This window comes from Cyanistes caeruleus, chromosome 3, assembly GCF_971803275.1.
Source record: "Cyanistes caeruleus chromosome 3, bCyaCae1.hap1.1, whole genome shotgun sequence".
In the NCBI taxonomy this organism is placed as follows: domain Eukaryota; kingdom Metazoa; phylum Chordata; class Aves; order Passeriformes; family Paridae; genus Cyanistes; species Cyanistes caeruleus.
In genome coordinates, this window is record NC_141703.1 from 101,743,737 (window position 1) to 101,758,742 (window position 15,006).

At 39.1% G+C, this 15,006-nt stretch overlaps 1 protein-coding gene across 8 annotated transcripts in view; it reads right to left on the bottom strand.

Moving 5' to 3' along the window:
* APP (amyloid beta precursor protein) overlaps positions 1–15,006 on the bottom strand; it is a 233,010-nt gene that overhangs the window by 145,327 nt on the left and 72,677 nt on the right. For 7 of the 8 annotated variants that reach the window (XM_086883391.1, XM_086883392.1, XM_086883389.1 and 4 more), the window contains exon 3: positions 3,845–3,974. In XM_086883391.1, the coding sequence (XP_086739517.1) occupies positions 3,845–3,974 (130 nt within the window). Of the gene's footprint in view, positions 1–3,844; positions 4,064–15,006 lie in introns of all 8 variants that reach the window. The other variant, XM_086883395.1, reaches the window with a different exon arrangement.

The window sequence follows — 15,006 nt, forward strand, 5'->3', positions numbered from 1 at the left end:
GACAAGGATGACTTCTCCTACAACCAACAAGGAACATGGAGTGAATTACTTCATTTCACTGGCCACACTACACAAATTCACCAGCTGTTTCTCCTCAGGCAAGCAGTGAAGAGAGGAGAAAGTGCAAAGTAGAAATGTTTATTGCCCACACTGCCCCAACAGTGGCAGAAATCCTGCTCTCCTGCTGCAGCCAGCAGTAGAGCTCCCATCAACATTTACACGGTCAGGTTGGTGGCCACAGTATTTTCCAAAAAAAAGTTTCCATAAAGCAAGGAAGGAATCATTGGTTCCTTGGTGTTATGTTTGCCGCAGTTTTGGAGACAGGCACACGACAGAACACACCGAAGTTCATGCGACAACAGACAATGTTTAGTGAGGAATGCCTCCTTTTACAGGGGGTTCAAAATTCCCACACTTGAATTTTGATTCAAATTTGATTTTTTTACATTCTGATTGGTTGGGGTCTCAGCACTGCCCAGCTCAGTGGCCAACTAGACATCTGCATCCAGGATTGAATGGCATTGACTGGGGTTCCCTGTTTGAGTTCAAATCCAGCCTAGCATTGTCTTACCCGGGGACTTGTTTACTTCTAGGCTGGTCATGCTGGATGATCTGTAATGGCAAATTTTATCTGGCAGCCTACAGACCAGCTGTAGCTGTCACATCTTGGCACTGTCTGCTGTAACCCTGCAAGCTGTGCCACACAGCAAGTGGTGCAGGTATGAGGGTGATACACACACCTGAGACCAGGAGAAGGGAGTTCTGCAGGTCTTCTCTCTTCGACCAGCACATCTCACAGCTTCTCATTTTTGCTGTGTACCCAAACACATACATCGCTCTATGTCAAGCACCACAGTCCTCACTCAAACAATTCAAGTAATTTAATTCTTTAAGATTTAGAACCAGTTAGAACATTTTTAGGGAATATTTCTATGGTCAATGCAAAGACACATGGCAGACTCAAATAAGGGGCTTTCATTTTGCCCTGTTTGAACTACTGTTTTTATGCTTTAGTTGCATTCTCTTAAGAAACTATGAAGCTGTGTAATCTAGTAAATCTGCTGGATGTTACTGAAGCATGCTGCCACAAATAACTGCTGTAACAACCACACTGCAGAAGTCTTAAAGAGAAAAACTCCTGGAGCAGGCAAGGGCTGTAGTGAAATGGGCTCCACACATTAGAAAGCCTTGGCTGAAGATTATGATACAAACAGATTGTAAAGATGCTCTGGCCTGAAAGCAGCCAGATTTCTGTCACTTGCTGTTTCTCAATTGTGAAAAATAATGTCAAGATGGAAGAAATTACTGGGCTGACTCAAGATACTTGAAGTGATCTTCAGAACAATGCAAAGTTAAGACTCAACTCTGCAATCAGATGCCCACTGACAAATTTTCTGTTGGTATCTTAATTCTTACCAGATGGATTGAACAGTGGTCTAGGGCAAGGGTCTGTTAGCACTAAAATGACAGAGGAATGGGCACTGCCAATGCCCAACTTCTAGCAATGTCCACTAAAAGCTACCACACAAAGAACAGCTGAGGCATTTGCACAGCTGACAGGCAAGATGCAATTTAAAAAAAAAATAAAAAATTTTCAATACTGAAGAAGCACCAGGAGGAGAGAAAAAAAAAAATTAAAAGCTCTCTGGATTCCTTAGTTCTATACAAAAAGATGATTTAAGGAAAAGTATTCCAAGACAGACATAGTATACCACAAGCAGAGGATTGATGGAGAAATTACAGATTATGGCCACTGTCACCATTTTTCCTCCAGAGGAAGTAATTATGTGGCCATCTATCCCCCAGTAGACCCTTGGGAACAATAGTATCTAAGGTTTATTCTAAGGCAGGGTCAAAAGATGAATGTCAGCATACAAAAAGGATAGCAAACACAGTGTATCAGACACAATTACAGAAGCCTCAGTTCAAATCAGAAATCAGAAAAAAACTTAGCATATGTGGAGATTAAAAGAAAAATAATTAAAGTCTAATGGTTAATGGGAATGAAGTGCTTAAACATCTTTAAAATTTTTGTGTCCAAATCTTGCTACCTAAGATAGCAACCATACAACTTGCAATGACTTTTCTTTCAAAACTTCAACTCAGGGAGGGCACTTTAAAAGTCCTAGTCCAGTTCCTCACTCCTGCAGGGAATTGCATATAGTCCAGTCCATAAATTTATGAACTTCCTTCCATAAATTTATGAACTTCCTTCCACATGATTAGACTTTTTACTCCTTTACCAGAAGACTTTTGGAGCTCCTTATGCTTGCAGATACTTCCTCACAATTTGCAGATTAAATTTATTCATAGCAAATTTATATTCATTTACCCTTGTGATGACATTGTCTTTTAGCTTAAATTAGGTTGTAAAACCGCCAGGGCACTGACCAAATCTGACATAAGCCTGAGCCTAAGAGTTCCCTTTTCTTAATTCAGAGCTTTGCTTGGGGTGACAATAAAATAAAAAATTAGTTCTTATAGTTCCACTAGTCTAATGTTCTTCTGCCATATCTCTAATTAGTGCAAGACTCCTTATGGAGTCTGATCAAATATACTGTGATGCGTTCTAAGTGATACTGCAGCTCTACCTCACCTCTCACAAGTTGCTTATCTGCCTTTACACATATATTAACACTACTACTATCCTGACTATAAAAAAATTAAAGAAAACACAGCAATAAATAGGTAAAAGAGCAAGTCACTTTTAGCATTAAAGCTTGTGATGGAACCAACCAACTCAACTCACGCAGAAGTCTGGGAAAACACAGAAACCAGCAGGTTCCTTCCTACCAAATTCCAGTCAGAATCTGTAATTCCTAGAGGCAGGTTCTTCTCGCTAAAAGTCTGGAAATTGGGTTCTCCTTAAGGATTTTTGCTCTGAATAAACTAGTCCTGCAGAGCCTCAGTAGCATCAACAATGATATACTGCAGGTTTAGAAACACCTATTTTATATCTATACAAACAAACATCAGATCTAGAAACTTTACCAAACCAAAAAATTTCCCTGATACTTAACATAGATTTTATACACCTGCTGTTTTGGCACTTTGACCACACTAGTAGCATTTCTGTTAGTTATTCTTCAGTCCCAGCTTTGCTAAGGGCAGATTACATCCTTTGTTTTACCTACTCTAAACAAATGAACAAAAATTCTAGAAACATTGCATATTTTAAAAAAAATTCTTTCATTATTTGTTTCATAGAATAACTGGTCTGAGTTGGTTTCTGTGCTTTTTAGATGTCCTGGCTTACAACTCTGAGCTCCAGCATTAATCACAATTCAAATGGCAGTAGTAAATCAACATACTTAAATATGGAATAATATAACGAAATGTAATACCTGGAATATTAATGAAAATGGCAAATTAACAATTCCATTTTCTAATGCAGATAAAAGTAAAGCTTGACAAAAAAAAAAACGAGGGCCCAAACTTCCCAAACCTCCCTTTTAACTGATCCAAAGCACCAAGGATACAGGAGAAAACAGCAAGCAACTGCTACAAAAATAAAGTTGCAGGATGAAATGTGGGAATTTATAAAGTATCTTTTGCTTCATTTCAACAAATACAGATTCCCATAGTCTTTCATGGTAAGAGTCCAAGTACTAGATACTCAAAAATTAATGTGAAAAAAGAAGGGTTTAATCAGAGGAGAAAATGAGTAGTTTCTTTCTAGATAATGCAGTTTCAAAAGACTGAACAATTGGACAGAACTCCTTTCAGAAAAGACAATAATACTGAGGTATATATGACATTCATGTAGATTCTCTATCTTCTGCATGAAGAGACTGAAAAAAAATAGAGCAGGAAAAAACAGACTTTTTAAAACTGAGTCACTCACCCAGACATCTATAGGGAACCACAATGTGTGGGTGACCATTGCACTGCTTCCATCCCCTCTTGCACCAGTTCTGTACTGTAACAGGCTGGTTGGCTTCAACAACGTTGGTGATTTGCAATTCAGGGTACACCTAGCATTAAAAGTGCAGAAAAAGACAAATGTTATCACAAGTACTTACTCCAGGTCACTGTAACACGTTTGTAACAACACAATATCCATCTTCTCTCTCTTCTCCCTGTTCTGCTGTGCGAAATATTTATGTCATGGTACGACTGTGTGCATGTACCTGGAAAGCTGATGTGTCTGTTCATCAGTAAAAACATGTGTCCGCCAGTTCAGAAAGATTATGGTGGTAACAGCTGACTGCCAAAATTGTAACTTGGCCAGTTATATTTGACCAAGGTAAAGATCAGCTAATCATGGTTAAATACCTTCTCCTCCATGTCTAGGCTACTGCAAAACTCCATATACAGGGCATCTTCTCCATACAACTAAACTTAATAGCATGCCTTTATGTTCATCTCAACCATTTTAACAAACATAATTCTTGCCTGCTGCAGTCTGCCTCGTACTAAAAGTCTGTTGAAACAGTTATTCATATTTAGGTTTACATTAAACCTAAAATTCTATCTGTTTTAATACCACAATACACTTCTACACCCATGACCATCACACCAGCAAACCTGCTGATTAATTTATTGGCAAACCACAACTTTAGCTTTTTATCCCAGCCCCCTTTTCTATGCTAACACAGCCTATAGCTCTTGCTTTACATTTTTCAAATTGGTAATCTATCAGCCCTAACATGAAACTCAGAAGGCACTAATTTTCCTTTGCTTTTCCTCAAGCAATCCTTACCAATTTCCAGCTGTGTGACATCTGAGGATTTAAGTGCTCTGAAAACTACTGTCTACTGATAAGTATGGAAATGAAGAACAGAATGGAAAAGAAAAACAGAAATAGGAACAAGTCTTTAGTAACTGGAGATGGTCCAAAAACATCCTGCAGAGAAATAACATAATCCCAAAAGAAGAAAACTGGGTTAAGATGGGGTGAATTCTGAGAGTCCAAAACTGGTGCTTGGAAAAGTACTCTAGGAATCTTGACAGACCCACCTTAAGTAAAAAAGATTTGTCTCAATCATGGATCTCCACTGAGGTCATGGCATCTGAGAGGCAGTGCACTGATTAAATCAGTGCCTCCTGGCACTCCCCTGATTAAAGGCTTAAAATATAACCATAGCAAAAATGAAACAAGCAGCTTGAGCTGAATTCTTAAACTTTAAAAGACACTAACAAACAACAGTACAGCCTTCTCAGATTTGAGGTCAGTGGTCTTTAAATGAATGTGGCCTAGTCCATACACATGGGAACAATCAGAAAGCAATCAAAGCATAACTGGAAATAAGTGGAAAAAAAACCTTACTTTAATTAAGAGACATGAAGAGGCTATTACAATTTTTAAATTGAATTGTATTAACAGCATAATTCACAAAACAAGGGCAGATACAAGCCATGGAAATGACTACAGAAAGAAACACTGCCTAAACAACACACCTTATGCTAAAGAGCTTGAATATCAACCCTGTCTTCTATTCCAAAATATAATTAATTAATGAGATATTTCTTTCCTTGAGCTAATACTTAATGGAATCCATCTGTCAGATCTTTGCCAGTTTCAACAGCACCCTCACCTCACTACAACTCATGGCTGAAGAAGCAGAGAGGCTGAAGGTGCAGCCTGGGATGTTAACCTAGCATACAAGATACAGTGACCTCAAGAAACTGCACAGGCAGAACTGAAAAGTGTGAAAGTTTCCTGAACTCAGAAGACTGAAGCTTCACTTTCTTTTGTCAGCAGGTGGCCAAGGCTGATGGTCATCATTCACATTACATTCAGACTCCCATTTTGACACTGCTTGAAAAAAGTTGGCTCCAGAGGAATTTGGTGCTTCCCCTGCTCATCTGTGCTTCGAATACTGAACTCTGCACTGAAATAGCAGGTTTAAGGAAAGCTCTTGCACATGCTTATGATCCCTGTAACAGCACTGCCAAAATGGATTATTGGGAAACTTCACACTTAACTGCTGTGTAAGTATTACCCTGCAAGACTCCATAGCTGCCTCAAGAGCTAGCATGCCATGATGAGACAGGAAGATTTGATTTTCTTTGTGTACTTCCTTTAGCATTGTGATGCTGAACTCTTCCAGTTCATACCTCCACAAATGTCACACTGACGTAATTGCAACCCATGGTTAGATAATACTGGGTGCTGTCACAAGCCATGTGCCTGATATATCAGTGTCAACTGACATGTTCTCATCAAAGACATTTAACATTGCCCAGGGTTAAGTGTCACTTGTCATTGGTAGAGGAAATAAATGCCTTAAATGAGGACAACTAAGGAAATTTCAAAATGGATAGACTGGAATGTTTAAAAAATGAAAATAAGACAAAGAAACTCAAAAGCATTTATTTACCAACATAGCTTCGTACATAGCTTCAGAGTGATAGAAAATAGTATTCTGATCCACAAGAGCAAAAGTACACTTAGTTGCTTTCCTGAGAAGAATTTATAAAGAGTAAGAGTGCATTATTACTGTAGGGCCTTGTTGAAAAAGTATTAGTGGGAAAAATAAGTTCATGTATTAGTTTTATTTTTACTGTTACCCAAAACCACCATTTTAACTGATGGTTAGTAAAGTGGAACAAATGCTAAGTAGTTAGTGGTATTTGTCAAAAGTACACAAGGACAAAGAAATACAAAGAAGCCTCTTCTTCTATTACTGCATCACTAATCACCACATAATCCCATCACATAATTTCCACTGACAGCTCACACAAAGCTCAGTCTGCATTTGAGCAGAGAAAACAGGCTTTTAATTTCATTATCAATAGGTTAATAGGTTAATGCCAGTGTATGTGCCAAGGAGAGTTTCCCTACTAGACCTACATAATGCATTTGCTCTGAATTGAAGTGGGACCACTTAGTGGCACAGAAAAATGAGCCTCATATTTATTTATAGTGTCCCTAATGAGCTACCGCTCCTTCTACAGTGTCAGTGCAAGCAGCGCTAGAAAGTTGCAAGATAACCAAACTTTCAACATTATTGTATCTTGCTGTAGAGAAGTTTCTTTAATTCACCTTAAATGAAAAAGCCAGGAATACAGAGACCAAAGTAATCTAGAAAATTTAACTGGCAATCAAGAGTTACAGCTACATCTTTGTTTACTTCGATTTCCATGACCAAGTCTCCTTATATACTCACTGCAGAAACAAAAATCTAAAAAGCCACTTAGACTATTCAGTATTTCATATAATCTTGCTAAAAATCATGTTTACCACTACCAGCTTTGATGCCACATAGATTTAGGACTAAAATGTAAACATCCTTAGCAAAAGAAGGGGAGAAAATGGGATGAGAAAGCTTTTGGGTTGAGATAGAGAGAAAGTCTTTACCAATTACTGTCACAGGCAAGAGAGACTCAACTTGGGGAAAATATTTTTAATTCCCAGTAAATTCTTTACCAATTACTGTCACAGGCAAGAGAGACTCAACTTGGGGAAAATATTTTTAATTCCCAGTTAAAGGAATTAAAAAGGGGACATAGTGGGACAAGCACTGATCTCTTCTCTCTGACCAGTAGGAACAGCAGAAAGCTGAGTCCAGGAAGGTTTAGGTTGGGTACTGGGAAAAGATTCTTCATCCAGATGGTAGTTGGGCACTGGAACAGGCTCCCTCGGCGAGTAGTCACAGCACCAAACCTCACAAGAGTTCAAGAAGTGTTTGAACAATGCTCTCAAGGCATCCTCATCTTCTAGAGTAACCTTGACTATTCAGAATTTTACTTTTATCATATTTTCAAATAAAATATTAAAATATTTTCAAGTTTACCTGATTATTGGGAGATTAGTGAAGATATTTCAATTTATATATCCAGTTTTTATTAGACAATCAAAACAATAGCAATAGAAATATATGCAAATCTTGAAGTAGTGTACATGTATATGACTGGAATTAATAGTACAGATTTCTTCTTACTTCTTGAACATAAGAATCTTTTCCTGTATATTCTAAAAGCAGAATCACCATAGAGAAGCAACAAGATTCAGAGTAACAAATGGTATAAATTAAATTCCTAATTGAGTATGCTCCATCCACGGAAACTGTGAAATGGAACACACATGCACAGACTTGCAGATAAACACATTTCTGTGCACCCCTTGTGAAATACAGGGTGGTGTTACACCTTAACATTAATTTAATGGGGAAAAAAATAAAAACAGTATCTTAGAGAATGTAAAGCATAATCAGGAATTGGTATACACCTTCACCAACAGTTTGAAATGCTAGATGACCTGGCAAGAGGCAAGAAAAAATTCTTTAAAATTAAGGTGCAAAATTAATGCAATTGCCCTTTTTTAATTTAAACACCTTAGTATTTTTCTCAAAATTTCATCCCACATCAGTTAGAATTCTGACTACTCTAAATCAGAGATATGTATTCATTTAATTGCCAGTCTGAAGTGGACATATTTTCTTCTTATTGTTTTTTTCTATTGTCTCCTAAATCCTTCAGTTGTTTGCTGTACCTACTCGTGATATCCTGGCTTAAATTAGATCATATATTGGTGGGTATTAAATGCTCCATTTACCCTAAGCTTCAGCATCTGGCCCAGTAAGACTTCTAAGTCAGACTGAATTCAAATGCAATATTAAATTCTCTACTGGCACAAGGAGAAAAAGCTACTCAGTCCTTAAGAAAGCACAGTGTCCAGATTCTCTGCAGTATATCACCAAACAATTCATGCTGACACAACCTGTATCTGACAGGAATTTATGAGCTGGAATTCTGTTTGAAGTTCATCTCAGGTGGTCAGTGACAGTATCTAAATTAAAAACTAAATCCAAGAGTGACTACAGAAACACTTACTTTAGAAGAAATATTCATACAGATAAAATAAGAAATTACAGCTGTAAATAGTTAAAACAAAAATAAGGGTGGTTTTAACAGTTGCATCTTTAGCAACTTGAATCATTCGAATACTTTGATTCACTTACAGGGAATTAGGATAGAGATTGTTTACATACAGACTTTCCTTAATTGCTATCCTCCCACAGCATTTCCCAAAAAAGAAAACAAACAACCAAACCAGTTGGTGTGTGGACACGTATACTCTTACCTGAACACTGCAACTTCATGTGTTGAATATTCTATACTTACAATATCAATGTTACTTTAATAAAAAGAACCATTCACAGAAATTATCAGACAATCTGCTTTTTAAAATTGCAAACACAAATCACAGATGTCACACAAGTAACTATCTCTGTGCTTTTAATAGAGAAAGAAAGGTTTTACCACTTCAGTGAAGTAATCTGAAAACAGCTACTAGAAGCACAAAAGGATGCACACACTTAATAACCAGTGTTTAGGAAGACTGCAGTCTTAAAATTGCTTGTGGAAAGATCCTTTGACAGCAATGACATCTGAAGGATATTTAAACAATGCTTCAAAAAATAAGAACAAGCTTTCAATTCCAGATTAACAAATTACAGTTGGATCAAAAACTATTTCTATTCCTTTCTAAAGCATATACAGAATCTATAAAGTTTCTGCTTCCCAGAATTTTGCACTGATGTGTTGAAGAGCAGCAACAAGCATGCTACATTAATTTCCAACTGTTTGGCATATCCATGAAGAGGAAGGTTAAGTATTTCTCTATGTCCATGCACAGTCCCAAATTAGCTACAGGAGTGGTGTCACACAAGTAGACACTATACAAGCACCATCAACTCTAAAATAAATGTCTTGTTCTCAGTCTTGTAGTCTGTGTCTGGAAAACGGACAGCTATATGCAGAATAAAGTTACTAAATGTCTTACGTAAAATATCCTAGTTTATTACTGAATTTTACCACAACTATTCTACATTACCTTACAGTAGCTCCATGGCTTTCCCTGTGGCAGCCCCCTGCCCAGGAACCATCACCCCTCCAATCCAGAACACCTTCCCTTCCCTGTGTCTCTGTGGCTTCAGCTGTGTCCTGTCATGTCTGAGCACAACCGAGACACTTGCTCCTGGCTTTCTCAGCTGTCAGGCCGTGCTACACACAAAATCAAGGCTACAGCGCTAGCTGAAGCTGGCATCCAAACTTTTCCTGTCACTTTCTGTAACCCAAGCAAAGCCTTCACTTGCTCAAAGAGAATTATGACAGTCAAACCCAGCATTAGTAGCATCAGAGCAGTTTTGAAATTCTCTATCATGAGCCAATGAGAAATAGCAAGGCAACCAAGAAGGAACAGCTCTGCCCCTCTGCCACAAGTTCCAGGCATCTACAGCTGAAAGTTAATCAGCGTAACATCTCAGGTATTTGCACTAATTTCCAGCAACCACTTGGAAAATGTGTATGCATATTTTAATATATATAATAAAATAACCCTTTTAACCCCACAGTTTAAAAGAAAAAGTTTAACAGCAATAAATTCCTAAACTAAAACCCACACCAAATTACTTAGTATAAATAAATAATCACATGCTGAATGCCTTCCGAACCAGCCAGGGAATTTCTTATATTAATTAAATCCTGAGGACAAATTTCCAGACACACACTACTTCTTATCTTCAGCCACATTCTCTTGCATCCATCCACAATATCCTTTCATGTTTAATAGCTCCAGAGTCACTAGCTATCAAAGTCAATCCTCAGCCTCACCTAGGAGTTTCACATACTGGTCTTATAACTATTTCTTTAGGCCCATCTAATAAACCACCCTTCTTTCCAGTATCTCAGTTACTTCACTGTTACACACAGAGCTGCTCTTCAACAGTTTCTTGCCCACTATTTCAACTCCTTTCACCCCAACTCTTGCCTCTTCAATCCATTCATCTTGGTGTTCTCTAAGTTCTCATTTCCAATCTCTCTGCCCACTCAGGGCCTCTTAAGTTCCATGCTAAGACACGCATGCTGTCCTCTTTTCTTTAATCCTCTTCCTCTTTTCTCTAGGCATGCAGAAGTCAGCAAACATTTCAGCACTCCAACTAGTTTTCCTCCTTACTGATCTTATCCTGTGGAAAGGAAAGCAAAGCAAAACAAAACATGCAGGTGTGAGTGTATGTGTGAGAGAGAGATGGGAGGTGATGAACCTTCTAGGCATTAACCACAGATCAGGGGGAGATGGGGTCAGAGATGCTACTGCAATTTCTACTCCTGGTACTGACAACACACACTTAGTACTTTGCTCTGCGAGCAGGGTACATACGAGATCTTGATGTATCATTCCATTTGCCTTGGGTATTGAGTGGTAGAAACATGAGCTGGTTTTAGTGCAGTGATCAGTGGGGTTGGTTCACCCATAGGAAACTTCATTAGATACACGATCTCTTCTCTTAAAATTCCCTAATGTGTTTTTATCTGGAATTTCACGCAAGTTTGCCACTTCCCTTGTAATTGAAGTGTTCAGAAAGACTGCCAGCCATGAGGCAGCCTGCTCAACCCTAGTCTATGCATCGGGCTCCATATTTTACACAGACCTAAACTGAACACTCATATTGGCTTTCTCTTAATGTTTTTCTCTGCACATGGGGAAGGCAGCAGCCTATGAAAGCAGAAATATGGCTGCATGGTCAAACACATCCTACTCACTGCCCTTCAAGTTCTTGATTTGATATCACAGCTGTCTGTATGCAGTAAGAAAACCAAACCAAAACTTGAGCCTTGCCAAGAATATTCCGTTTAGCACATCAGGTTCTCTAAAGTCTCTCTTGTGTAACTGCAGAGGTCATCCAGCTTTTCATACTGTAAAACCTCAGAGTAAACAGGGCTGGACTTACAGTCTCTTCTAAACTGCTTCCCTGTCCACTTTACCCACAACAAAGACTTCTACTTCTCCACAGGCAGAATATTTTATTCAGAGTCAGCAAAGTCCACTTTATCATGTCACCACAAGTCCCTTCACACATTTACTCTCCTTGAGTTGAAATCTCATCTGCCTGTTACTCTGCAGTATCACCAGAAGCAATGAACAGTTTGGGGTTTGGGGTGTTGGTGATTTTTTGCTTTTTTTTTGCTTCTGTGCTTGCACTTTTTAATTAAATTTCTGCATGAACAAGGTTAAATATTCGAGCAGTGAGACAGAATAATACCTAATGAATCCAACATGATATTTTTATCTCAAAGTAACATGATGTGCAAAGGACAAGAACTACTGTCCTCCCAGAAAGAGGATGGAGGGTAAGGGAAAAAAAGCAGCCATAAGGAATTATAAAACAACGATAAAAATCTCCTCGTTTAGGCATGATACAATATTTTATCCACTACTTCCCTCTTTAAGGGTGTGATAGATTAATCTGGCTTTCAGTGGGGGTGGAGAAAAACCCACAGAGGCTGTTTCTGCGAGAGAAGCTCCTCAAAACTTCTACTCTGTCCAGCAGAGCCAATCCCTAAAGGCTCTGATGGTTGACATATTGGCTGGCCCAATTAGTGAAGTTAGCAACGCCTCTGTGATGACATATTTAAGAAGCATAAAAAAGCATGCAATCACTTTCTTCTTGCCCTCAGAGGGGTGGTGAGGGGGTCATTGGGTGATTTCCTGGTGCCAGGGCCCTTTCCAGTGCAGCTGCCAGGATCATTCTGCCAGGGCTGGGGGCGATGCCAGCAGCATGAGCAACCACATGGCTGAGACCACATAGCCTGGAGTGGCCATGTGGCTGAGATCGGAGCCGCAGAGCCAGGGCAGCGCCACGCAGCCACTGCTCTCTCGGCATGGCTTGTAATGAACTTCATTTACTTAGCCACTTTTAACCAGCCATGCTGCAGACAGAAGGGAAGAAGTGGCAGCAGCAGCTTTTCGCCTTTCCAGCGCCCAGCATGAAGAGAGGCACTGAGTAAAGCTGGCACGGAGTTCACGGAGTTACCAGCAGCAAGGGGCATGGCCAACAACTCCCCAGTGCAGAGCCTGGTGGGGATCAACTCTTAAGTGCTGCAGAACTCTGTAAAAATTTTTCAATTGATAGAACTTGAGAACAAATGAATCTACAGACACCAATTCTCTCCCGAATCAGATAAAAGGAAAAGGTGAAGACACGTGAGGAGTCTTACACAAATTGCTGGAGTTTGTGACATTAATTGGCTGGAGCAGATAAAAGGGCACCATAGAGCTCTGGTATGGCTTTTGTTATAAATGAACTTAGGATTTCAGACAACTAGGTCTCTTGAGTTAATAACAGTTTAATTAAAAATTAATTCAATTTAGTAAACTGAATAGTAATAAAGAATATAGTGTAGTAAAAGAATACAGTGTAGTAAAAGAATACAATTTAATAAAAAAATAAAATTTATGTATGTAATTTGCCAGTAATTAAGTATGATTAAAGCATAAACAAAACTGACGGGGGTAGGGGGAGGCCTTGTTAACCTACCTCACGTACAAAACCGACTGGGGTACAGAGGGGGCTTCCTACCCTGCCTCATGTACAAAACAAAGCACTTATATATACTTATATACTGGTTATGCTTATACAGATTCATTAATGTTTCCCATAAGTTTCCTCCTACTTCTGATTTTTTTGACTTTATGTTACTATTCCTCATGGAGCATGCCTCACTTGTTGTTACGGGGTCTCCAGTCTTCTTTTGATGGTCTTTGGACGAAGGCTTACACTCATCCTCGCTGTCCTCTGGATGGCCTCACAGATTTGTATGTGTGTACTAAGCATTGTGTTACATAAGTCTACTAATTAGTCTTACATTTAATGATTTTTAGGCCTTATGCCTAAAGTCATTCTAATTTCGACCATTTCAAGGTCGTTTTCTTCTTGGGACATCACTTATCTTCCAAACTACATCCTGTACCTTAATTTTAACATGTAACATCTGCCTTGTAACACTGATTCTTTTGATTGCTTCTAATAACAACTTTCCAAATAGTTACAATTTAGTTAGCACAAATTCCATTTATTACACATTTTACCCCCACTTACCATGCTTATGGGGTTGCTGCCCACAGCAGGTGTATCTTGGTGGCGAGTACAGAGGCCAACTTGGTTTTGGCCAACTCTAGTTCTTGTCTTACTCTACTTGTCAATTGTACCCATATAGAATTCTAGAGGGAAAGGCAATTCTATGATACAGGTCTTAGTATAACTTGTACCCCCACCTTACAATGCCTGCAGGGTTGCTGCCCACAGCAGGGCTATATAATCTTCTCAGTGGCAAGCACAGGGGCTAACTCAGTCTTGCCCTCTAGTTTGTCTTACTCATAAATTCCCAAGTGAATTACCCTAGCACTTCTCACTGTTCCCTGTGTACTTCCTGAGAGTAATGACAGGTTTGTCTTTACCAACGAGCTGTGGGTCTGCTGATAAGATGAAACTATCACTGAGAGATAACAGAAACAATGGGATGGATTCCACTGAAAGATGAAAGGGACACTGAGGAAATACCATAAATTCCCCAAGCATTAAGAATTAAGAGGGGGAGTTATACATTAGGGGGGAATTTTAGGTATCAGGCATCCTGGGAAGTCTGTACTTCTCAAGTACCTCAGCCTATGAGGAAAGAGAGAAGGGACATGCAGCTGGGAAATTAGGATAAAAAGCAGGCTGCGCCCTCCAAAAATCTGAAAGACCCCAGGGGAATGCCCCATGGGCTCTCCCTTTATTTGAATAAAGTGAAAGGACTCCTCTGTCTCCTTTTTGGACAGAAACCTCTGATGTTTGTGGATTAATTTTCCTGGCATTCCCCTCAACAAACACTCACAGTCTCTATTAAAATAGGAAAATTACATCAATAATCAATATGATTTAAATTCCCTGCTTAAAGTATTATCTCAGTCTTCAAGCTGGCTGGTGGAAGATTGACTCTACTTTTGGACATCTTGGAGGCTTTTCTGGTTACTTCTCACCCGGTTTGGGTGTTATGGTTTATTTGTGGGGTTCTTTCACAGAGCGTCTTAATTCTGTTTTAGGGAGTATTCTGAAAAGAAGAAGCAGTAGAGGTCAGGTAATCTTGCCACCCTGGCCAGAACTGTAATGCTGGCTTATGAACCATTGTAAGCAGGCATCCCCTGGCCATCACATCAGGTAGAAACACTGCAGTTACCTTAATTGAGCTTACATGGAGAAAGAAAGCCATCAGCACAAAAAACCCAAAAGCACAAAC